The following is a 23,678-nucleotide window of genomic DNA, read 5'->3' as shown; positions in this document are numbered from 1 at the left end:
AAAGGARTGATGGGGGGAAAGTGATTTTTGCTTAAGTTTAATTTTATTTTGGATAATGTGAAAAATTATYATATTCCTAAAGACATTTTCCCTCTCAGCCCACATGGAAGTCTTGCAAAGGGCATTTTTTAGTGACCTCTGTTAACTGGACAGTTGTGTTGCTGGAGGCTGCTGACTGGTCTTTGAGGTTACACCCAGAAAGCACTGAATAGCCATGCTTCCATGGGTGATTGAAGGTGTCTACAAGTGGAACCTGTTTAGCCCTCAGCTTTTCTTAAACAACTGTTATTGCCTGTATTCCCTGGCAATCCTGGCAGTCAGTACTGGGAGACACATCATCTGTGAATTAAATTTCCGTCCCCTCCTCTCTTTATACCCATATTTMGGGTGTTTCTGCAGAACCAGCCCAAGGCATGTTAGATACAACATGTCAAATTAAAGCARCCTTCCATACAAGTTAAGTGTGTTTATCTGAGGAGGTGCCTTTTTCTTCTGTTTGTCAGCAGTTTTTACATAATTTAGCAGTTGATGGATGGAGGTCTMTATAAGTGTGCTTGATTTCTTTACCTTAGTAAATCTGAAATGGTACAACCCTATCAAAACAGGTAGATATTACCACAGATAAACTTATATTTTAAGTGCTGTACACTTCTCTTGTTTAACCATGTGAAACTTTCCCTTGTGTTAATTTAGCATCCTTGAACCTTTCAATTCTCTTTTGTCTCACAGGCACACCACTTCTGGTACGGAGGAGCAGTGATCCAGCTTTGGGTGCACCTGCTGATTTCCCAARTGCTTCTCACCCCAGTGACCACAGTCTCAAGCATGTTGTGGCAGTAGGTGTCATATGACTCATCTTTTTCTTAAGACCAAAACTTTTTTTACCTGTCGATATATAATAGTTTTATAAACTATTTGGGTATTTTGGTTTAGAGCAAAATGCATCATACTCATTTTCTGTAAAGCAGAGAATTTCCTCTGGAAAAAGTTATTTTAGTTGATTCAATTAACAGTTTGTTGGGTTTTTTTTACTAAGAGATTTACATAAGCTCAATGGTGTCATAAAGCATTGGCATTTGATCTGAACTTTCAGCAACTGTTCATTTGTTCAGTGTCATGTTGTCCAGTTTTACCGTTGCTTCTTTTCACTTCCCTTTTTTTCTAGTGTTCTGTCATCTTTGGTATCTTGCTRCTATCCTGCGTGGTCTTTTCTTTATCTCACTTTTCTGTTTAACAACCTGATTTTTCCCTATTTGTTTTCAGTATAGTTATTACTGAGTATTATTGCAAAGCCACATTTAGTGTCGATGCAGTAACTCTTAATCATACTTTTTTGCAGGCTGTCTTTAATCTTCTAAAAGTGATGTTGTCTTGGCTACACTTGAACCACATGTTTACTTTCCAGTTATGAGACCTGAAGCTTTGTGTGTGGGGAAGGCGTTCCTACATTACTTATAAAACGATTAAATTCTTTAGAATCTCTGAATGTCAGCTGTCTCAAGCAGAATAGAGCTATTTTTTAGTGTTTGCCTGGACAGGTCTGGTGGGTCTATTCTGCCTTGCTTTAGGCCACATGAATGCTGGCTTCAATGATGGTGCTTGTGACATTTGCGCATTTTCCCCTTTAGCTTCTCTATACAACGTTGCAGCTCACTCCCTGTCCGCAGCTGTGCAAAACAATCTATCACTGGTTTGTTTCAAAGCAACACTCWGAAACCCTGAGTCTCTTTGTTGGGGTGGAAGGGATGTTGCAGCCTAGATCACAACTAGTTCATAGCAAGGTGCCCCAAATGGCTGTACTGGCCCATTAGGGAGCAGGGGGAGAGAACTGGRGTTCAGTGACACATACTGGAGATGGGAACCTTTCAGCTGAAGGTGTATTTAAGACCAAACTTCCAGTTAAGCTCCTGTGAATAAAGGAAGTAAATACAAAGTCATTGACTTGCATGTAAATGATGTTCTGTGGGTCTCAGCSTAACATGAATTCTGAAGGCCAGCACAGGATTTTAGTTGGCTGTTCATTGTCTCTTTCTGCATGGTCAAATGCATGTGCATCTAAATATTTTTCATGCACCTTATTTTACARTGGCTTGTGTTACTTGCTAAGTGCTGCAATTTTAAAAGTCCTAGTGACTCTCCAAGTACATTATGATGTTACAGGGGGCTGAACTTTGTCAAAGTTCYGTGTCATTTGTCAGACGTGTTTGAGCTGCGAGGTATTTCATGAAATTTGCTGCATTTACATGTTAATGAAATACTGACTTAGTCTGATAAATGAGAGTACAAAGAATTCTTGGTTAACAATGCAACTCTTGACAAAGTTTAGAAATGTATAGAGTTAGTATGTCAGTATGTAATGCCAACCTCTGGTATTTTATAACCATGAAAATGGCAAAAAAGGTGGAAAAAAAAGGGAAATCTATTTTGTTTCAGGGTGTGTTTTGAGTGCTTTATAAACCATCAAGAAGAGAAAGACAGCATTTTGTTGAGATGGGTTTTTAAATGTAATTTTAGTGGTGACAAGTGCATTTTATGCCATTACAGTGATACTTGAAGGTTAAAACCTCACCATGCTTCACTGACTTGCATCAGTACACAGGAATCCTCTAGGCCTAAAGGAATTCTGAGTGCTAAAATACAGAGCATCGCTCTGTCAGCTCTAGGGATGAAAGTYAAGCTGGTCCGGTAGTAGCGGGGGAGAAGGACTTTTTTCAATATATCATTTGTAGTGGGGTGGCAGGGAGCCCCAGAAAGTTGAAAGCTGTGGTTTGATGTTGCCTGTTTTTTGGGGGGTTTTTTTGGGCTTTTTTTGTGAAAGCAAAAATCTGTTACAGCAAAATACGTTACACCAGCTCTTATTTTTGCAACAGTACCATTTCTGGAACKCTCATCATCAATCATGTTGAAATATGCTTAGGCATAATTTTCTGGGAAACACAGAAAGATTAAATAACATAGGTAAATTAGGTACAGATTGTTCTAAAACATGCAGAAAAATCGATATCTGACAAAAGAAAAAACATGGCACTAACAACTGAACACTGCATTTTGAAGGGAGCTATAGTCTCTTACTGAAGTGAGAAAGCAGTATTTAGAAAAAAAATCATTTGTTCTGTACATTGCTGCTGAAAATGTAAAGCTAATACCGAATTTTCTTTACCACAAACCAGCATTTTTTTTTCACTTTAGATTGTTTCCTTGTAGTCACATGCAAGTTAGAAAACTCAGAGCAGTTGGTAGATGAAACATTCTTCAGTGCATGTAGTGAAAATTAAGTCTCACTTACACCACAATCATCTTAGCAATTATTTTGTAATTGACTTTCCTAATTAGCTGAGCTGTTTTGGCACTTCTGGCATTTTGCTGTTTGGCACACATGGAACTCACCGTTTGGCTGTGTGGAAATACCCATGTGCTGCCTTACACGGTGTGCACTGATACCCCAGTGCTTCATCAGATTCTTGAGAGATGACTACCGTGGGATTCTCTGAAGACAGTGCTGATTCACCTCCTGGAAAGTGCAGTTCAGCTGTACAATGAGTAATGCACCAAATAGAGCAGCAAACATGCAGTAATACAAGAAATGAACATTTTTTATCCCATTCAGGTGAACTGGTGTAACCTGATGAACCATTTGAGCTGTCCACAGTATTTAAGAAATCAAGCAAAGCATGTGTTCTGTTTCTTAGATGTTGTCCCATTTATTCAAAGGAAGATTTTTTTTAAGGCTGTATAATCATGACAAAAATAACAAAACCTTTTCTGAGTGACCAGATAGTTTGAGGAGAATTTGAGTGATTCTTTCCTATTTTCTCTGACACATCTTAGCTGTAGTTTTAGCCYCTATTAACAAAATACTTCTAGATCAATCAAAAACTGATAGTGAAGTCCAGCATCTGTTCCCTCAGACTGGAAGTCATTTAACAGATGGTACAAAATTTGAGTTTCTTTTTTCATCCAAACCTCTCTTTTCTTATTGTGATAGCTGCCACAGAAAAATTTAAAGACAGTAATCATGGAAAAATAAGGGTAACACAGGATTTTTTTATTGAAGAAAAAGTATTTRTTAATGAATTTTCTATTTTATTAGAGCTACTGTTTAGCTCTTCTGCTTAGCTAGAATCACAGAGTGCTGGCCAGGCTTTCAGACATGGAAACTTCCTTCYCTAGGTATCCAGAGAGGACTTTAGGGATACAGAATTAGTTAAATATACTTAGGCACATCTAAGGGTTGGGCAGAGAAGTAATGAGAGCAGCCCTGTGGAGGAGGACTGGAGGGGATACTGATTGAAGAAAAACTCTATGTGAGCTTGCAGCTCAGAAAGTCACCTGAACCCTGGGCTGCAGAAAAAGCATGGCCAGCAGGTTGGGGGAGGGGATTSTGCCTTTGCTCCACTCTYGTGAGACCCCACCTGCWGTGCTGCATCCAGCCCTGGGGTCCTTTCCCAGTCCAGGAAAGACATAGACTGTTGGACCGAGTCCAGAGGAGGGCCATGAAGTTGGTGAGAGGCCTAGAACACATTCCCCATGAAGACAGGCTGAGAAAACTGGGACTGTTCGACCTGGAGAGGAGAAGGTTGTGTGGACACTTCATGGGAGCCCACCAGTATCTGAAGGGGGCCTGCAAGGAAGCCAGAGAGAGACCTTTCATCAGGAACTGCAGTGACAGGAAAAGGGTTAATGGGTGAAAGAGGGGAATTAGGTTATTTATGTGGAAGAAGTTCATTACTGTGGGAGTGATGAGACACTGGAACAGGTTGCCCAGAGAAGCTGTGGATGCCCATCCATGGATGTGTTCAAGTCCAGGTTGGATGGRGCTCTGAGCATCCTGGTCTAGTGAAAGGTGTCCCTGCCCACATCAGGGGCATTGGGACTAGATATCTTTATGGTCCTTTCCAACCCAAGCCGTTGTAGGATTCTGCGATTCCACTCTCTGAGAAGTTCTGTACCCATAGCTTGGCAATAGCCAAGGGCTGGTGCATCTGCTTTCTGTCTGYAAACGGCCTGGCCTCAGAAAGTGAGTTTAGCAATGGGCTTCAGCTTCCTCTGGAGCAAAGCCAAGCAGAGTGATTGAGATGGTTGAAGCCTTTCAGAAGAAACAAGTGTTCTTGGGGCACTTAACAATTGCTCAACACTTGTCCCCAGTTTGCTGAGGGGAGCTGCAGTTTGGGATTCTCTTCACCAGCCCAGAAGTTCCTGTCTAGGAYCCATCTGCCCAACATGGTAAAGATGAAATGCAGCAAGGCAGAAAGTCTGAATTGTGGGGTTCTGTTGGTTTGGTGTTAGGGAGCAGAATTWATTTTGCTGCTTCTCCTCAGTCCAKTYCATTCAGGTAGTAATTGCTAATGTATAATTTTAACATCTGAACTTTTGTTTCTGGAACTATTACTTCTGCTTGTCTCTCCTTTTGTCCAGGGATAGGTTACCTCTACTACCATAAGACTTGATTTGTCATGAGTTTTAAAATGGAGGATTGTGATCCTATTTGAATTGATGGGAATTTTGCATTAATTCTGGTGGAACTAGGGTTTCACCCTCTCTGGCTAACTTGCTGATTATTATGGTATGCTACTTTCTGCATGACTTTCTTTTATACTTACATGTTTTCTGTACAAATTCKTAGGTTATCTTGGAGGTAATCAATAGGACTGGCTGATTAAATTGTATTTATCCRTATTTAAAGATACCATGAGATGCTGGATCAATTGAAGAGCTGCTCCAGTGGCTCAATACAGTTTCAATTTTTGCCTAGATATGACTTGAAATTGGCTGTATTTTATTCATTGTGGACATGTAATTTGCAATTTTGAATAAGGTTGATATATAATTAGAACATTTTTATGTTTCAAGCTCTTGTTAAAAAGGGTTGAAACCTCCTCTGGGTTCTTCTGGCTGTTAATTGTGCTTGTGGTGTATTAGCCTCCCTGATTAYGAGTCTGCATAATGCATAATGTCCACATGTGTAAGGATGCAGCTTCATGATTTGTTCCTTTTCTATATGATATTTTATACAAATATAAATATAAGGATAGGCTACAAATTTGGCTATGAGATAATCGGTAGCACTTTCAAAATGTGTGAGTATTTTAGTATTAAAAAACCCGAACACCTAATCATGCTGTTTGAAAGCTGGGCAGGGCAGAAAGTCTTTTTTGGCACCATGGTGGAATAACTCCATAGAGTTTCTAACTTGATTCAGTAGATTTCTCCTAAGATCTGAGTTAAGAAACTGCACTGCCATGAGGGTTGTATTGTCTGTCTGAATCTGGAGGATAGAACTTCTGTCCAGTATGTTTACCTGGATAGATAGTTTTGCTTTCTGGTCCTTTTGTATGTGTTATAATTTCAATATGAAATCCCCCATAGTTATGTGGTAGAATCATACTGCAGTTTGGGTTGGAAGGCACCATTAAAGGTCACCTGATTTTGTCCCTCCTACCATGAGCATGAACATCTTCCTGTAGCTCAGAGCCCCATCCAGCCTGACCTTGAATGYTTCAGGGACAGGGCATCTCTCACCTCTCTGGGCAGTCTGTTCCACTGTTTCATCAACCACTGTATAAAAACCCTCTTTGTTACATCTGGTCTAAATCAACCCTCTTTTAGTTTAAAACCATTAGCCCTTGTCCTATCACAACAGACTCTACTGGGAAGTCTGTGCCCATYTTTCTTACAGCTCTCCATAAGTATTGCAGGAGGTGGACTCTGAGATGGAAACCAGACATGGGGAGAAACAGTATTTTGTTAGGAACTAGCAGTGCTGGAAGCATGGTGCACTTGGAATACTTTAAATCCATGCTTGTTGGCATATAATAATTAGACATCAAAGTAGATATGGAAATACATCTTAGATATTAGCATGKGTGTTGTAGGGTAAAGGCAACACTGCTTCCCTGATGTGGTGTGGTCTCAGGCTGTCATTCAGAATAGCAAGGTTTTTTAATTCTGGAAGGCATTTACTTTTTTCCTATTAATAATTTAACTCTTGCTCTTGAAATACTGCAATGTGGAACTGAACAGAAGATCTGGGGAGATTTAAAAGGATTTTCTGTCATTCTGCTGGGGAGTTCCAAACAGTTGGAGTTTTTTAAAAGGGAATTCTGTTGTGGGTTAATCCATTTATAAGGCAACTACTGTGTGTCTGTTTATGCTGTGAAACATATATAGAACACTTCTAATCAGCACAGGAGCTTGTCAGTGTATTGCTTTTGATGTCTGATTAGATGATYATAGAGACATCTGCAGTGAGTTAGTTTTGAAGTTGTTGGTGTGAGCACTGCAGGAACCAGAGCTGTGTGGCACTCTTACACCATGAAAACTGCTGCTCTTAAAGAAATTACAAATCCGACTATGCAGCGTGCTGAGGGCTGTCGAAATAACAAAAGCCATTCCTTCTMAATTCTCTCTGCTGCCTTCTAGCCCTGCACTGCTTTTTCTACTCCTTCCTTGTACTGTGTGCTGTGGCATTCTGTCTCAAAAAGAAATTATTTTATATTGTAGAGGAAAAACTAAGAAATGTAAATTCAGTGTTTGTCAGAATACTAAATTGTTCATCTGAAAAAGGACAGACGTGCCCTGTGGTAATTTCTTCTTTTGAGGGTGCAAAGCAATATGCGTGTGTGTGGGTGGGGGGAGAAGTGCTCTTTGTGCTCCTTGCACAGCCTGCGTGTCAGAAAAATTGTATTGTTTTACCTGTATTGTTTAAACTGAGCAGTGGGTGTAATTTACATATTTTTATTTGAGCAGGATAAGTAGACTTTTTGTGATTTATTGTACTAAGAGCTAATAATGAATGTTCTGTGATGTTAGTATAGTATGTAAATTACCAGTACAAATGGTGCAATCAGTAGAAGTTGTTATGCATTGTTGTTATGCAACTACAGGTTGTTTCCAGTGAGAGGAGTACCAGCATTTTACTGACTATTCATGAGAGAAAATATCTCTAATGAAAATCATCAAAGCTCTTCATCATTCTTATGTTATTAGGGGATCAGGGTTTTGTTTCCTCTTTAAAATAAATTTTGGGCCTTGGCTGTAATTTGGAAAATACCTCATTGTTTATACACCTTCCTCCTTTGTCCTCTACCATGTGTATTCAGGTAGATCGGATTGCAGATGGTGGAAGATGACTGAGAGACTGAAGCTCTTCCTATATGTCCTGTCTTACAATCAATGTGGAAAAATTAAAGGGTGGAAATAAGAACTGTTGAGAAAAAGAAGGAAAAAGGTCATGCTGTCAGTGCTGTTGACACATACTCATCTCTGGAACTGCATCTTTGGGGTCCTGCAAAATACTGTCATTCCATGTGGAACAGCTTTTAGCAGGCAGCTTATGCAGCAAGCTCATGGTGCTGAAATTGGAATGAAACATTAGCAAGTTACTTGTATGTCTGACAGTCAAAAGTGGAAGATGACAGTCAACATGGCTCATGCATATCATTTACTGTCAAGCTCTAGAAACATTTAGCTAAAATAAAATGGGTTCTCAGTCAGTGTCCTACTGAAATGCTAAGTAACTTTCCTCTAAATGTAGCAATTTAATGGACAACTGGGAATAATGGTAGAGAGCTTTTGTGCTTACCTAGACACAAGTGTTGCTGTGACATTAGGAAAAAAACTCAGATTTTGTTTTTTAATATGCCATCTTGCAGTGTACTGTTGTATGAAGTTCTRCTCTTGTTTGGTTAATATTTGTGTTTCTCCAAAAGTGAGAAGTGTGGTTTTGTTTCTCTTACCGGATTGACAGTTATTCAAAGGAAATGGGATTTTTTTTGTTTTATTTTGTTAGGTGAGGTCTCTTTGCTACTAAATTACCCAACTTGTTAGACACACTTTAATCTGGGGATTTGTTCTTCTGTGTAGCTGGTGTCTCAGCTAATCTGGATTTACAGGTTTTTGAGCTGTAATAATAACAATATAGGTCTCTCTGAAACTTGCACATTGGGTTGGATTTTTTTTTTTTTTTATGGCAGCAGGTCTTGATTTTATTTCATGCTTCTGAAACAATTTCTGACACTGACAACTAGGATGAGGGGAGGAGTATTTTAGTGCTTCTGTATACTCTGTGCTTTTGCTGTTGCAGGTGTTCTGACATGTTAGAATTGGGAATAATAAACAGAGATCAGTGTGAATATAGACTAAAATAGTAAGGATGAGTCAGTGAGCTTCAGGATTTTGAGCAAACATCCTACCTTTGATTTTTGTCAAAATTGTGGTGATTCCTTCTGTCTCTAATGTGACCTTTTGTTATAATGTGAGCAGTATGAACTTCTCTGAAATTAAATAAATAAAATTAAGAAATAAACAATGTAGTAAATATGCAAATCTTCAGTTAAAAGGAAGTGATTAGACTGTAGAATAACTGTGTTGATGCAAGAGCAAATTGTCACTATTTCTCTGTACCATGAGGGACAATACGTAGCAGTTTGTGAGGCACCCTGGTGTTCAAAGATGGACATACCTTTGGTCTCATTTGGCACAGTTATTCTTATTATATATTTCAGATCCTAAGAACCATATTTGCCAGTTCAAAGTGTTACACATTCCAAGCAGAATCATAAGGGAGAAAACAATGCCCCCCAGAGAGACCTTATAGAATGGCTGCTCCTGTAAGATTTTTGTTGCTGGTGTTTTTTTTCTCAACAAATTGATTAATGGGTTGTGCTTTTTAAAAAATTAATTGTCTACTTTAAAGTACTAGTAACAATAAGTTTTGCCTTTAATTCATCTTGATTTACACCTTGATTTAATACAGGTTTCAATATGGATTTTCAAGTTCCCTTCCTTTTTGTGTCAGTCCCGAGGGRTGCTATAATACCGTCTTTTCTCTATTTGAACTTTTTTGGGTTTTTTTTGTAGTTTGTAAAGTGACTGCACTGTGATATCTTTGAGAGCATATCATGGTATCTTAGAATTACTCTCTGTGTTGGTATTTGTGCTGTTGTCTATTTAGCAGCTGTCTTAGAGTGACATGAACTTGGACCTGGAATGAAGGAGCTGCTGTTTCTTGTGTTGTGCTTCCTCCACTGATCTAATAGCAGTGCATCTGAGATGATTACACATTTAATGCCTACGGAGATCAATTGGCCTCCTCCTTCTTCTTTCCTCCCCTTTTTGGAATTACCAAGTACGATCAAGTTCACAATGTATCTGTCAGCTTTACAGGAACTAAAGGAAACCCCTTTTCACCTGCCTCACATCAGTCAAAGAATACAGGGAAGGCTCCTTAGAGGCAGCGTTCACTTCCACCCCCACCCCTCCCTTTCTTTTAGGATCTGCGATTTTTCTGGCCTTCAAACAACAGAATGAGAATCAAACAGAAATACACTGGTTTGAGCTAAACTAAGTTCTGCAAGCAGCTCTACTGAGCAAGGGCCAGTTAGTTTTTGTTGTCTCATCTTTTGTCAYTTCCCACAAAAGCCCAAATGAATTCTCTTTCTGATGCAGAAGAGGAATATTCCAAGGGGAATTTTATAAAACACTTCCATAAGAAATTGTAAGCATGATAAAAGGAGAAGAGGCCAGGGAACAAAACCAGATTAAAAAGATTTTAATCTCTTAAAGTCACAAAGAAAAGTAACTTTTTTATCAGCAGGTAGAAAGATATCCAATATATGCCAAGATATTCCATTTGTTTTTAAAAGAACATGTAGCCAAAATACAGATGTTTCATCYTAAAAATAAGTAAGTCAGTCAAGACTTTGAAATACTGCTGTTCTTACTGACAAATCTGTTTGTTGCTCAGAAGTTCCTGTCATGGTATTCTTTTCAGCCAATGAATATAGTCTTAACTGTATATTTGGCTTGAAAAAACAGAGGAACATTTTCCTCAGATCTAGCATCCACCATAGCTGCCTAGGTATCATATATTGCTGTTTGCTTCTGGAAAGTTTTTTTTTTTTTGTTTTTAGGTATCATATATTGCTGTTTGCTTCTGGAAAGTTTTTTTTTTTTTGTTTTTTGTTTTTTTTTAAGTGGTGTTGGTGAAAATTCTATGGCACAAAGACCAGCAGTGATATCTGTGTGTATGATGTATCAATGTGTCTACATTTCCTTCCTSTGAAAGGATATATGCCACCTTGGATGCTTTTGGATTTTTATTTGAGAGAGTGAATTCAGTAATGTTGTGYATCTGAGGGAAGAATAATCTACAAAAGATATCCTGAAAATGTTGGTGACTGATGTGGTCTGCTCTATATTGGTAAGAACACCTAGAATCGTAATGTTTTTCTCCTTGTGGAAAAAATGAAAAATGCTTTATTATAAGTTCTCATGTTCCTACCGAGGAGGTTCAAGGGAGTAGACAGACAGAATAGACTGGAAAAGTTTTTACACAGTATTTTTATTATTTACTAATTGCACTGTAAACTTCTAATCATCAGAATTAACTTGGGGTAAAAGAAGTCAGTTCCACTTCAGTTTTCAAACCATTCTGTCTGTCTTTGATTGGCTGTTGTTAAGCCTGGRAAAAAGCTCCATCCCATCATCCAGAAGAGAAGGGAAATTGGATCACTGTTGGTAGCAAGTGCATACATTGATAATAGGATGGTATGAGATGGATGCTGTCTTACAGTCAAATTGATAGTCTAGTTAGAACACAAAGGAGAATCTATGGTGTATGTTTTTTTCTCTTTGAAGCACTTCAGAACATAGCAAGAAGATGTCAACAGAAGAAATGCTGTTAGATTAGCCATTACCATGTTAATGGTAACAAAGCTATCCTTGAGTTTACAAAACACTGAACCAGATGATTGCTTAATGCCCGACTGTGATTTTCTGCCTTTTTACCTCTCATTGTCTACTTTGAGTGTAGTTGTCACTTTTAAAAGGTAGTTTTGAGAGGCATGTTGATAACTGTTGTGTTAATGTGACCAGGTACACAAACTGGTAAAGTTAGTTCATTAGAACCAGATACATGCACTCATAAATAAAATCATTATCTTAAAAATAATGTTGGCAGTATGCCAAAAGATTATAACACTTTTGGGAAATTAATCTGCTGCCAATTACATGTATTTATAATACTACACAAGTGTCTAAACCATCAAATTATTGATGTTAGTTCTGTTAAAATTCTTTTATAGTGATCAGTGATTAGGTTTTAGTGTCTGATATTGGTTCCCTGTTAAGGTCAGGAGAAACATGCAGATTCTAGGTTTAGAGTGATCTAAATTTTCTTGAAATCATTCAATATTTAGAATTCATTAGGTATCATTCTATATTTATATGGATATGATGTTGAGTACCACATAAATACTTCTTTATTATTTGTTTAATAAGTAAAATAAATTCAGGTCTAGCTTCCTCTTCTATTGCTGCTGGTGTTTTATTCTGTAACTACTGAACATGCATATTCAGGGCTGGTTAGCAAGTCTCTAATCTGGACAGCAAAAACCAAAACCAAGTGAGAATATACTCTACATGCARTTTATAAAAGGTTTATTTTTCTTTTTAAGTAATTGAAATAATCTAGGCTTTTAATGAACATGTATTAAGTTAAAAGGTGCACATTAGAATTGGAAAGCAAGTTCATAGCTTTCAGCAGCTCTTTAAGGAAAAAGAAATAATTTTCAATCAGAAGACAGAAAAATGTCTCTGCCTATTGGGAGAGCCTGCTGGAAGCTCTTTTTAGCACAGAAGCACRTCTTTTGGAAAGCAATATAAAGTAATGCTACACACTAATACTATACATGCATATGTAGCACAWATATTCATGTGATGCCCTTTGCCAGGAATGTATTTTGGGAGAATTGAATTTATGCCTTAGGTACATTGTTGTGAAAAGAATAGAAACTATATCCATATATTGCAGCTTACAGGTATTGAAAGGATATCTGTGCAAAGGAGTCTGAAAATACAGCTCACTAGAGAGTGAAACTTATTTTCCAGCAACACTGAAATTTGAGAAGRGCCTGGCTACCTGGGGGCAGATCTGGACTGGTACAGTTGGGATCAGCCCCTTGACCCTCTGTATCCTCCCTCTTACCCTGGACCCTACTCACCAATGTGCTTGTCCTGCTATGACTTTGGGCGTTTTGGCATTTGGCTGCTGGGAGAGAGTGATGGGCCACAGGCAGGGGATGTCTCTTGCAGACTCAGCTTTATTCTATGCTTTTTTTTTTTTTTTTTTTTTTTTTNCTTTATGTTGCTCCAAGTCAAATAAGAAATGCTAGCCAACACAAATTGTGGGGATGCATATTGATAATTTTCCCTTGCTTTTGGAGTTGGACTTGATTGTATGCTGCAACTGGGGAACAGGAGACTCCTATTGAGGAAGACAAATTGTTTCAGGAGTTCAGCCTCCCAACTAATATATTTTTCCTACTGCAGATAGCACTTCTGGGTTCATTATAGCTTACTCTCAAAAGTCGTCATTTCTGTCTCAAGGCTGTTGTGCTTTCCAGTGTAAAGGAGATTGATGCTGGCACATTTTTTCTGTTTTAATTTTACAAAGTTGTCACACTGAAACCGTGCCTCATATTGGAAGTGCTTTGAAGTGAAGAGATAAACAAAGAGCTAAAATAAAATTTAAAAGGAGTRTGAACAGCATTTCATCTTGGTTTGTCTTTTTTAAAAATAAGCTGAATACCCTTGTGCCACTGTAGTAAGTCTGCAAACACTAGCAGATCAATCTAAATTGAGTTAGTGTATATGCAGTARGCAGAAACAGGTGAAAATTAGGTTATCTGTGCCCAACTCTTTCWGTTTGCTAAGAACAGTGAGATATAAACTAGTTTTTAGGCATGATTAGGTTTTGTTTATTTTCAGAGAGGGGCAGAGGCAGAACATGTGCTGTAYCTACCACAGTTATTAAACCAAGAAACTATATAAAAGTCACTAGCTCAGTTGTGGCATTTGCAGGTAAAGGTAGAAAACCCTCCTATAAATAAATCAGAAGTGAATCCAGGAGGAAAACCAGCAGTAATCCTTGCTACATTTCAGTTTTATCTCTGAAAAAAAAAAGCCAGAATTTTTCTGTCCTTTCACTAAAAAAAACCCACCCAAAAAAAGTAATTGTCTTTGTCAGTGTCAGAAATGCCAACCAATTTATAACCTGAAGAATGGTTTATAACTTCACTTTTTTTGGTTTGTTGACTCCCAAAATTTTTCCAGTGAAAACAAATCTTATGCTAGATCTTCACCGTTTCTTTTTTTATGATGTTCTTAAAGTTGTCAAGGAATTTAGAAGTCTGTTGACCACAAATTGAAGTTATTTTCTGCAGCAAAAAAAAAATAGAAAATACCAGTGACAAATACGCTCTTACTGTTACAGTTCTTAGATGCGCAGTTATTATTAATCTTTGATTTAAAGGGGAATGACAAGTCTTTCTCCCTCGACCAGCTTTGAAATCTCGTAATGTGTAACAGCTTTTGCATCCCTGTGGATGCCTTCTATCCACATTAATGCACCTCTAACTGGTGAGAAGCAGCAATTGCACAAACAAGCATGATTTCTCCTAAATGGCAGAATGACCACAGGCACTGTGGTCAGTGCCATGTATTTCCCTTTCCCTGCAGAAATGTAGTTGCCATTTTGCTTTTATTTTCCAAATTGTGCCTTATCTGTGTCCTGAATTGTGTTGTAGGGCTTTAAAAATCACRTGCAGAACTGGAAATCCAGTCTTGCCTTTCCCACTAGCTTAAACTACTGCTTGAGCAGTAGTCTTCAAGTGCTTTTATCTAAAATCTTCTATGCCTGTTYAGCCTGGATGCTAAAGAATCAAATTATTCTCTTGCTAGACACAGCTAATGTTTTCTTTGACAGAGATTAGCTGTCACTCACATTTACCAGAGGATAAAATAAAAGTTAGTTAGGTCACAAAATATGAACAACTTCAAGATTCGTTCCTCAGTGCTGTTTGCCAAACCCCTTTGAAATACTGGTAACCTCTCCTGTTGCCATACAGGAAGGATTTGTGGGAAGAGTGTTTTACTGTGAGATTTTCAGGCATTCAGCACCATTGGTGGTCAAGCATGCCTATTTTGCCTTCAAGAGARTAGTGAGGATGAATAGGATTTACTCTGAAGTGTTCAGGTTCTTTCTGTCAGACCAAACTTCAAGGTCTACTGCTGTTTCTGTGTCATCTCTCACTTCAAAGGTATCTGCCCTTTGACTTTTAAGTTRAGCTGTTGTTGTTGGGGCCCCTTTGCCTGAGGCTATCAGATGTCAAAATAGCCATACAACAGAAATAATATTTGCTTTCATATGGTAAACAGTTCCTGTTTGATTACCAGTATGTAAGGCAGTTTAGGCTTAAGGAAAAAAAAAAAACCAAATGTAAACAAACTGTTCAAACTTTCAGTTTGCTTTCAGCTCCCTCAATCCTTSCATTTGTTTCTTCCAGATTTGAGGGTTCATGTAGCTGTTGGAATTGGATACAGCCGTGGTGAGGATACTTGTACAAAGGAAACAAACTAATTTTTAGTTCAGATCAAGTGTAATTATACTTGAAAGTGCTCTGGTGGGGTTCCTGTTTTAAGTTCCCRTGAAGGTTCACTGACTAAACTTGTCTCTATTGAAATTTGTAACCATTTAAACAGGAAAGGGTTATTTGCTGGGAGAGGATGGGGCAAATGGAAAGCCTTATCTCTGTCCTCTTAGAACCTGGACTCCCTCTGCGCTCACGACAGTGTGATGYAGGCAGTTCATGCTTGAGGAAACTGTTCAGACTCGTTTCTGAGCTCGAGTTCAGCTCCCCAGGCCCCTSTATTTGTGATCTCCAGGCTTGATCACTTCATTACCATTGTACAGGAGTGAATAGTGAATGTATATTGCAGGAACTCTAAGTAGCTTAAAATACAGCAGTGCATCAGTTTAGCAACACWGATCAGTATTATCCTGTTATTTCAATGTTTTGTTTCATGTATCCAGTAGTTCCTATTAAAATATTAAGCCTAATTCACAGTGCTTTTTCTTTGGTTGAAATTTAAAGCCCTGCATGAGATTATGCACAGGCACTTGAAAAAATGCTATTCCCTCCATGATCTTMTCTTCTACTGGGGGCAACTTTTGTCTAAGATGTGTTGCTCTTGCCTGCAGGATGTATCAGCTCCTGGACTATTAAGCTCATTTTCAGAAGAAAGTAGTGAATACTTCCTTCAGTTGATTTTGAATTTGGTAAAGTTCATCTCTGAATGAGAGGCTTTTCTTCAGGAAGTCTACCTTGTTCTGTCCTTCACAGAGTAACTCATGGAAGTGATTTCTTTCTACCTTTTCTTTCTAGAAGAAAAGATATCTTTACTTGTGAGCACCCAGAATGCATTACAGTGATGTGGATCTATTAAATATGCAGATGAGTAGTGCTCAATATAAGAAAGATGCAAGCAAACTTTTGTACCTTATAGTGCTTTGTGTTATAATGCAATTATAAAATCTTCAGAAAAAAAAAGCTTTGCTCTTTTATATGATAGCAGAAGAAACTCCGCTGTACAAAATGCTTTTAAATTTATTTTTCTAAATAGTAAAGTTTGATGAACTTGGCATTGGTAGTAGGAGTAAGCAAATAAATAAAAATATCTATAAAACACAACCCACACCCTTACCCCCAGCATGCTCCCAGTCTCCCARCATTTCTGGTAGTGAGGTATTTTTAATTATCATCTGACCTGGATAATTAACATTGAACTTCTTCATAAGTAATAGTATTTGAAACATTTCACTGATACATAAAACTGTACTATGCTTTGTATCTAAGCATATTGTACCGAAGTTTTAATGCTTAAATAATGTGCATACATAAAAMCATTGTTTATTTTTCAGGCGGCTCAAATTTTCTGTCAACACATTTCTTAAACTCRTGTTTAAATCAATCTGGCTTCACATGTCTTACCTGAGAAGCCTCATAAAGAGCTGAGATATACTGAACCTTGTCACTCCATGCACCTGTCATGATCCCCGCTCTGTCTTAACTGACCTTGACCCTCTCATGTAGGCAGACTTGATTTATTCTGCTATTCGGTGCCATACTTTTGGTTTTCARGATCTGAGAGACTGGGAACAAGGGAACTTTTCTGTCTTGTTGGGAATTTTCTCTGTGTATCTGAAACCAGCTTCAGYATCTTGTGTGGGGAGGTTAGGAAATGGTAGAGCTGCACAAAGGCACACAAGGTTAGCTATTTCCTTCCACTTTGTGGTAAATACTTGGATACTAAACATGTCTCTGTGATATTCTGTTTCTAGGAAATCATTGATATGATTTAGAATGTTTTCAAACAAGAATAAACAAAAATCAGGAATTTCGCTGMAAGGCCTTTTTATTGCCAATACTTCTCTTGGTGTGCCTTCCCTGTATTTTTCTCAAAAGCAAAGAAACGGGCACTGAATTGAAACAGTATGTTTATCCAGGAACACATGCAAGAAATAGGACATTTGGTAACTCTTGCTGCTTTGTGCTTTTTGGAGAGTTACTCATTTGTCCACATCACCTGTCGTGCTCACCTAAGCAACAGCAATGTGTTCCCTGACCTTTGTTCTAGCAGTTAGAGATGCTGCTATTAGTAAACAAAAATTGTGCAAGTAAGTCCACCTGTAACCTTAAAAAAACCTGTTTCTGGTGATAATAACTTTGCAGTGTGAAAATGAAGTTACCTATGGGATTTCGTTKGCTTATTCCTCTCTTCAAATGCTTAAAAAAAAATAATCATGGTTGTGAGAGTCCCCATCATAATCTGATTAGCAGGTACAACAATGCTCGTTAAAATGTCCTGAGCTCAATTCATCCATAAGGTCTTATAATTGCTGTTCTATTTTATTTCCAGCAAATATGCTGATATATCTTTGCCTAACATATTTTGCTCACCCAGCTTCCTTTCAATCGTGTGATAAATCCTGTTTTCTTACACTGCGATTTTTAGTGCTGTCAAGTTATTTACTAACCAGTGCTGTTATTTCAAGATGTCATTAATAATTAACATGGAACCAGATCATTTTATGAAAGGTTATTTTATGATGACTTGTAAAACCCTAGGGGRAGTTGAAAATACCATTATGCTTCACAAGGATTTATTTAAAATAACAATATAGTCTCAGGTGATCTATCTCTAGTCTAAATTGCCTSCTAGGTTTAAGATAAGCCAGTGATAGTAATGTCTTGGCTCACAGGAGTCAGCTCGGGTTTATTAATAATATTCACTCGTAAATTCAGGATAACACTGTGCCTATATTTTCAGATCCTAAAACAAGGTTTTGTATACAGTTCAGCAGAATGAAAATGCTACACACTTGCCTTAATTTCCATTGAGAGTTGGGATTGAGATCAAGGGGTTTATGTAGGACAGCGTGTTTTCTCCCATTTGGATGCGGGCAACTCAATTCTTTGAAGAGATTCAGACAGCATTTTAACCCTTATTTACTTATTTGGTTCTCTGTAGGCTAAGATGTTCTCATGGTYCCTTACAAAAATCTTCTAAACAGATGGCCTATTTTCTTCTCTGACAAACTCTTTTTAGAATTTGATTTAAAGTGTGCCAGAAGAGAAACATAGGAGTATATCTAGTCTGGGGCTTGCCTGTCAAATGCAGGCCTGGCAAGACGAATTTGTGTTGTATTTTCCTTCAGCCATCATGTATTTTCCTTGCCACAGTGCTGGGGATCTTGTGTGAGAATGAAGATGGGCAGTTTGGTTTGTAGAATGCCCATTCCTTTTCGCCATTAGTTTGTAGAACTAATTCCTTCCTRTACTGAGATATGTTGGGAGACCTCCTCCACACTACCTTTGTGACCAGATACAATTTTTAGAAGAACTTTATCTGCAACTTTGTCATTCATACACACACATACACATACACACACCCTTTTTTTTTTTTTTAATATGTACATAAAAATGTAAAGAGTTACTTTCGAGACTTTAACACCTCTAAACATATGGAGAAAATGGTTAAATATAAAGATGTCTGCGGGACAATRCTGTTACTCACTGATTCAGTAAGTCGCTTAGACTGAAGGAAACTGGGAAGTTTTAAATTAGCTCAGTGTGTGAATCTTTTGAAAAKTAAATAAATTTGCAGCCCACAAATTTAAGGAGGAATACTTAACTCCCTGCAGGAATGAAAGTGCCTTTGATCTAAACAGGCAATGTAATTCTTAGTACCTTGTATTCAAGGGCTGCATTCCAAGCTGAGGAAGCTCTACACTAATAACTGATTATGCTTCCCTAGGACATGGTGGAAGCATCTTGGGAAAATACTGAATGAGTGGGTCTCTGAAAGTGTTCAGGTCCTTGCCATGCTGTAGTTTGGTTCTCTCATGGGACCRTAGTATTTGACTTATGTGAAGATTTCTGATTTCCTGGAGTATAACAGAGAGCATGTTTTCTACTGTAACCTTTTAATAAAAGTATTTCCCCTGCAACATTTTACATTCCTTTTTAGTCTTRTTCCTTTCAGGTAGAGTGCAACAGAAGCCATATTTTAGTATCTCTTTTTGCACTGTATTTTAAAGAAATGAATTTTTGTCTCATCTCTTGATATCCACATGAATCACTGGCTAGCCTGTATACCACCATTCGACAGAGGAAGGGTCTGACTATTACATTAGTACCTAAAAGGCACTTATCATATATTGAGAGAYGTGTCTGGGAGTTTGGTGTTCATGTTCTTTAATGGCTGATGTAAGCTTAGTGTTTGGCCATTGACAAGGACAAACAATAACAGATGAACACCACAAACACCTGGAGAAAATGTTCTTACTTACCCTTGTATGCTTCTGTTTATACAGTGGGCTCTGTCAGATATTTTCATGTTCATATTTTTCCTTTTGCTTAACATGGCTTGGTTAATGTTTCTTAGACACCTGGGGTTTTGTCTGTTTATACTGTTGGCCACTGTATTGTACACACCTGCCTGTGCATTCTGGAATATAGAAATGCWATATCTGTTCTACAAAGATTTAGTCAAAGCTAAAATACTCATCTGACTGTGCCATGTGTCTTGTGGGTCTCCCATCTCTGCACTCTTCAGGCTCCAGCATTACTTGTACACAGAATCACATCCTGATTGTTGTCTCTCTCGCTTTGCAGTGAAGTGTTCTAAATATTCATAATGTTATGTATATATCATTATTAGAAATCCTAGGCTTTAAGCACACTGTCATCCATTGTTCAGTAAACACAATTACATTGCCCTATCGTTCATCTTTAATGAATCCATGCTAATTGATTAATCAGTGCTGTTGCTCCACTATGATAATCCCATATGAGGAATACTAGTAACATAACTGGCAATTACTAACATACATTGCACACTGAAGAAAACTTCACATAATAGACTGTAATAATAGATAATGCACAGGGGAAATGCAGATCAGCAGGAGCAGAGCGGTGCCCTGGCCAAGCCTTTCTGCTGGGAGAAGTGGCCAGGTGAACCTGATGTAGTGGTCTGTGGATGTGTGACCCAGTGGTTACTGGTACGGGGACTGTGTCAGGCTATCCTCGGTGAGTGGGGTGTTACTAAAAGATGTGTCTGAGAAGACAGGGGCAGGGTCTTTCRTTGTTTTGTCTGGTGTTGGTTACTGAGGTGGCTGCCTTCTTGGCTTAAATATAGCTATGACTGCGGCTGCTGAAGTAAGAGAAAAAGCATTCAGATACCATTACCGCATCTTACTGATGTTACTCTTCCAAAGCAATGAGGAGAAATTTCTGATTCAAGACAAAGCTCAACATGGGCTCTTGCAGGCTGTGAGCAGTGCTTTGGAGGCTAAGGATCACAATTTGGTTACTCTTGTTGTTACAGACTCAATGGATCTATGGATTCCTGTTGGCAAACCTRGGATGTTTAATATGTGCCATTCATAAAGAGAATTAACAGCAAAATATCAAATGCAATCTKTAATGAAGACCCTTTTTAACTTTGAAAATGGATATGATTTTTAAATTTTGGAAACCTCTGTTGTTCACTCTCACTGCCATTGGTGGTGGTTAGAATACGTGTAATTTTAATTTTGATGAAAAAAACAGGCAAAGTCAATAAAGAATTTATTGCAAGGAATAGAGGGGCAAGGCAAAAGTACCACTAGTGCATTGAACTCTGTTGTGGGTTGACCCTGGCTGGATGCCAGGTACCCACTAGGTTTCCTTATCACTCCCTTTCCCTCTGGGACAGGGGAGAGTAAGATGGCRAACAGCCAGCAGGGTGAGATAAAGTAGTTTTATTACAGCAAAGATACAAAATATAAGGAAAGACTTGCACGCGCAAAAGCTAAAGGAAAAAAAAGGAATCAATCTCTACTTCCCATTAGCAGTGTTGTTCGGGCACTTCCCGGGAAGCAGGGCTTCAGCACGCGTAGTGGTGCCTCCAGAAGGCAAACATTGAAAACTCATGAATGCCCCTTCATTCCTCCTGTTTCTCTTTGCTTATATATCTGAGCTGACGTCATATGGTATGGAATATCCCTTTGGTTGTTTTGAGTCAGCTGGCCTAGTCATGTCCCCTCCCAGGATCTTACACACTCCCATCCCTTTGAGGGGGAAGGAATGTCAGAGGGACAGCGCTGCTTGGCAATAGCCAAAACACTGCTCTGTTATCAGCTCCTGTCCATCCACTCATGCAAAGCACAGCACTGGAAGGGCTTGAGCTTTACCTCACTCAGACCCAATACAATCTCTACCCCTTATTCCATACCATTTATGTCATACTCAGATTCCACAGAATCTATATGTATCTCTTCCAATTCTTCAATTTTCTGTATTTCTCATTACTACAATCCTTTCTTATCCACAGCTCAAACTAAATTTTTAAACCATTAATTCCCCGAGGTCTCCAGTCCAGCAGGATGAGGGGTCAGGGCAGGAGAAGTTGCACGCTTGATGGTTGGGCACCAACACTGTCCCGGCTAATCATAACGTTCTTCTTACTTCTTGCCAAAATTCCTTCTTCGTCCCGGCTCATCATCACATTCTTCTTACTTTTTGTCAAAATTCCTTCTTTGTCACTCCTGCTACTTTACCTCCTGCAACATACAACTTGCATCATAGATTATTCATAGCCCAAGGTTAAATGTCCTTGAGGTACACACCGTGTCTCCCCATCCCTTTGCATAACCCACCAAGTACACCCAGGTCCTTGGGCAAAGACAATACCACGAATGGCTTTGCCTTTTCCCCTGGGGGAAGAAATCCACACTGACTTCCCCAGCCACTTCCCTGTGTGTAACGCAGGGACCTTGTCTCCTTCCATAGTGTCTAATGGCTTAGTTTGGGCAGGACAAGGATGGTTAGCAGATCCCCTTGTGTTGATCAGCCAAGTGGCTTCTGCTAAGTTTGTATCCCARTGTTTCCATGTGCCATTACCTAGTGCCCTTAACATTGTTTTTGGCAGCCCGTTGTGTCTTTTGATTTTCCCAGAGGCCTGTGGATGATAGGGCATGCCATGTCTCTTTGCCCAGGAGTTTATAAGATTATTTCAAAAATGAGTCCCATTGTCCGACTCAATTCTTTCTGGGGTTCCATGTCACCATAAAATATGTCTTTCAAGATCTGAGATCATATTCTGGGCAGTGGCATGGTTCACTGGGTATGTCTCCAACCAGCCAGTTGTTGCCTCTACCATGGTGAGGATATAACACTTGCCTTGGCGTGTTTGTGGCAAAGGCCCAATGGAATCAGCTTGCCCAGCCTCACCATACTGGAAACCCAGCCACCGCCCTCTATTCCATAGAGGCTTCACTCGCGTGGCTCGCTTGATTGCAGCACATGTTTCACATTCATGTATAACCTGGCTGAGAGCCTTCATGGTCAGATCCACCCCTCGATCACGAGCCCATCTGTACGTTGCATCTCTTCCAAGATGCCCTGATGTTTCATGAACCCATCGGGCTATGAACAGCTCACCCTTCCTTTCCCAGTCTAAGTCCACCTCAGCTATCTCAACTTTGGCAGCTTTATCTACCCGTTTGTTGTTTTGATGCTCCTCGGTGGCACAGCTTCTGGGTACATGTGCATCTACATGGCGTACCTTCAAAGTTATCTTCTCTACCCGTGCAGCGATATCCTGCCACAATGCAGCTGTCCAGATGGGTTTTCCCCTGCATAGCCAATTGTTCTTCTTCCTCAAGAAGTGCAGTGCACAGCGCCAGTGCACTGTCCTAGTGGCACCTGGTACTTGTGTCTTCCACTTGAAGCAATCCTACAGTGAAGGGATCCTTTGAGAGGCCAGGAAGGGTGGATAACTGTTTAATCTTCTCTGAGTTCACCATTTGAGCTACACGAAAAGCCCATCGATACCGTTTTGGATCCTTGAAGTACCCTCTCCTGAGGTAGTCAATGCCAAGGATACAAGGGGCCTCTGGGCATGTCACAATGGGGTGCTTTTGCCACCTGTCTCCTGTTATGCTCACCTCAGCCTCTATTACAGACAATTCCTGGCATCCCCCAGTCATTCCAGAGATCCATAGAGCTTCTGCACTCTTGTGCTTTGAAGGCAGCAGTGTGCACTGTGCACCAGTATCTACTAAAGCTTTGTACTTCTGTGGAACCGAGGTGCCAGGCCATCAAATCCACAGAGTCCAGTATACCCTGTCATCCCTTTCCTTCTCCTGGCCGAAGGCAGGGACCCTCTGTTCCTGTTCCTGGTTGAAGTGTTCACTATCTGACCTTTGTGATGCCCGAGCAGAAGTTCCCTCATCAGGGTTGTAGGAAATGGAAGTTTTCTTATATCTAGGATGTCACTGATTGTCTTCTGGTCTC

At 39.2% G+C, this 23,678-nt stretch overlaps 1 protein-coding gene across 1 annotated transcript in view; it reads left to right on the top strand.

Moving 5' to 3' along the window:
• Nucleotides 1–23,678, top strand: part of PARD3B (par-3 family cell polarity regulator beta) — a 391,507-nt gene that overhangs the window by 124,012 nt on the left and 243,817 nt on the right. Inside the window, exon 4 of the mRNA XM_057372886.1 lies at nt 730–836. Within this exon, the coding sequence (XP_057228869.1) occupies nt 730–836 (107 nt within the window). The remainder of the gene's footprint in view (nt 1–729; nt 837–23,678) is intronic.

This window comes from Malurus melanocephalus, unplaced genomic scaffold, assembly GCF_030028575.1.
Source record: "Malurus melanocephalus ecotype Western Australia unplaced genomic scaffold, MMel_1.1 scaffold_180, whole genome shotgun sequence".
NCBI classification, from domain to species: Eukaryota; Metazoa; Chordata; class Aves; order Passeriformes; family Maluridae; genus Malurus; species Malurus melanocephalus.
The sequence above is the reverse complement of the archived record's forward strand: the minus strand, read 5'-3'. Positions and strand labels throughout refer to the sequence as shown.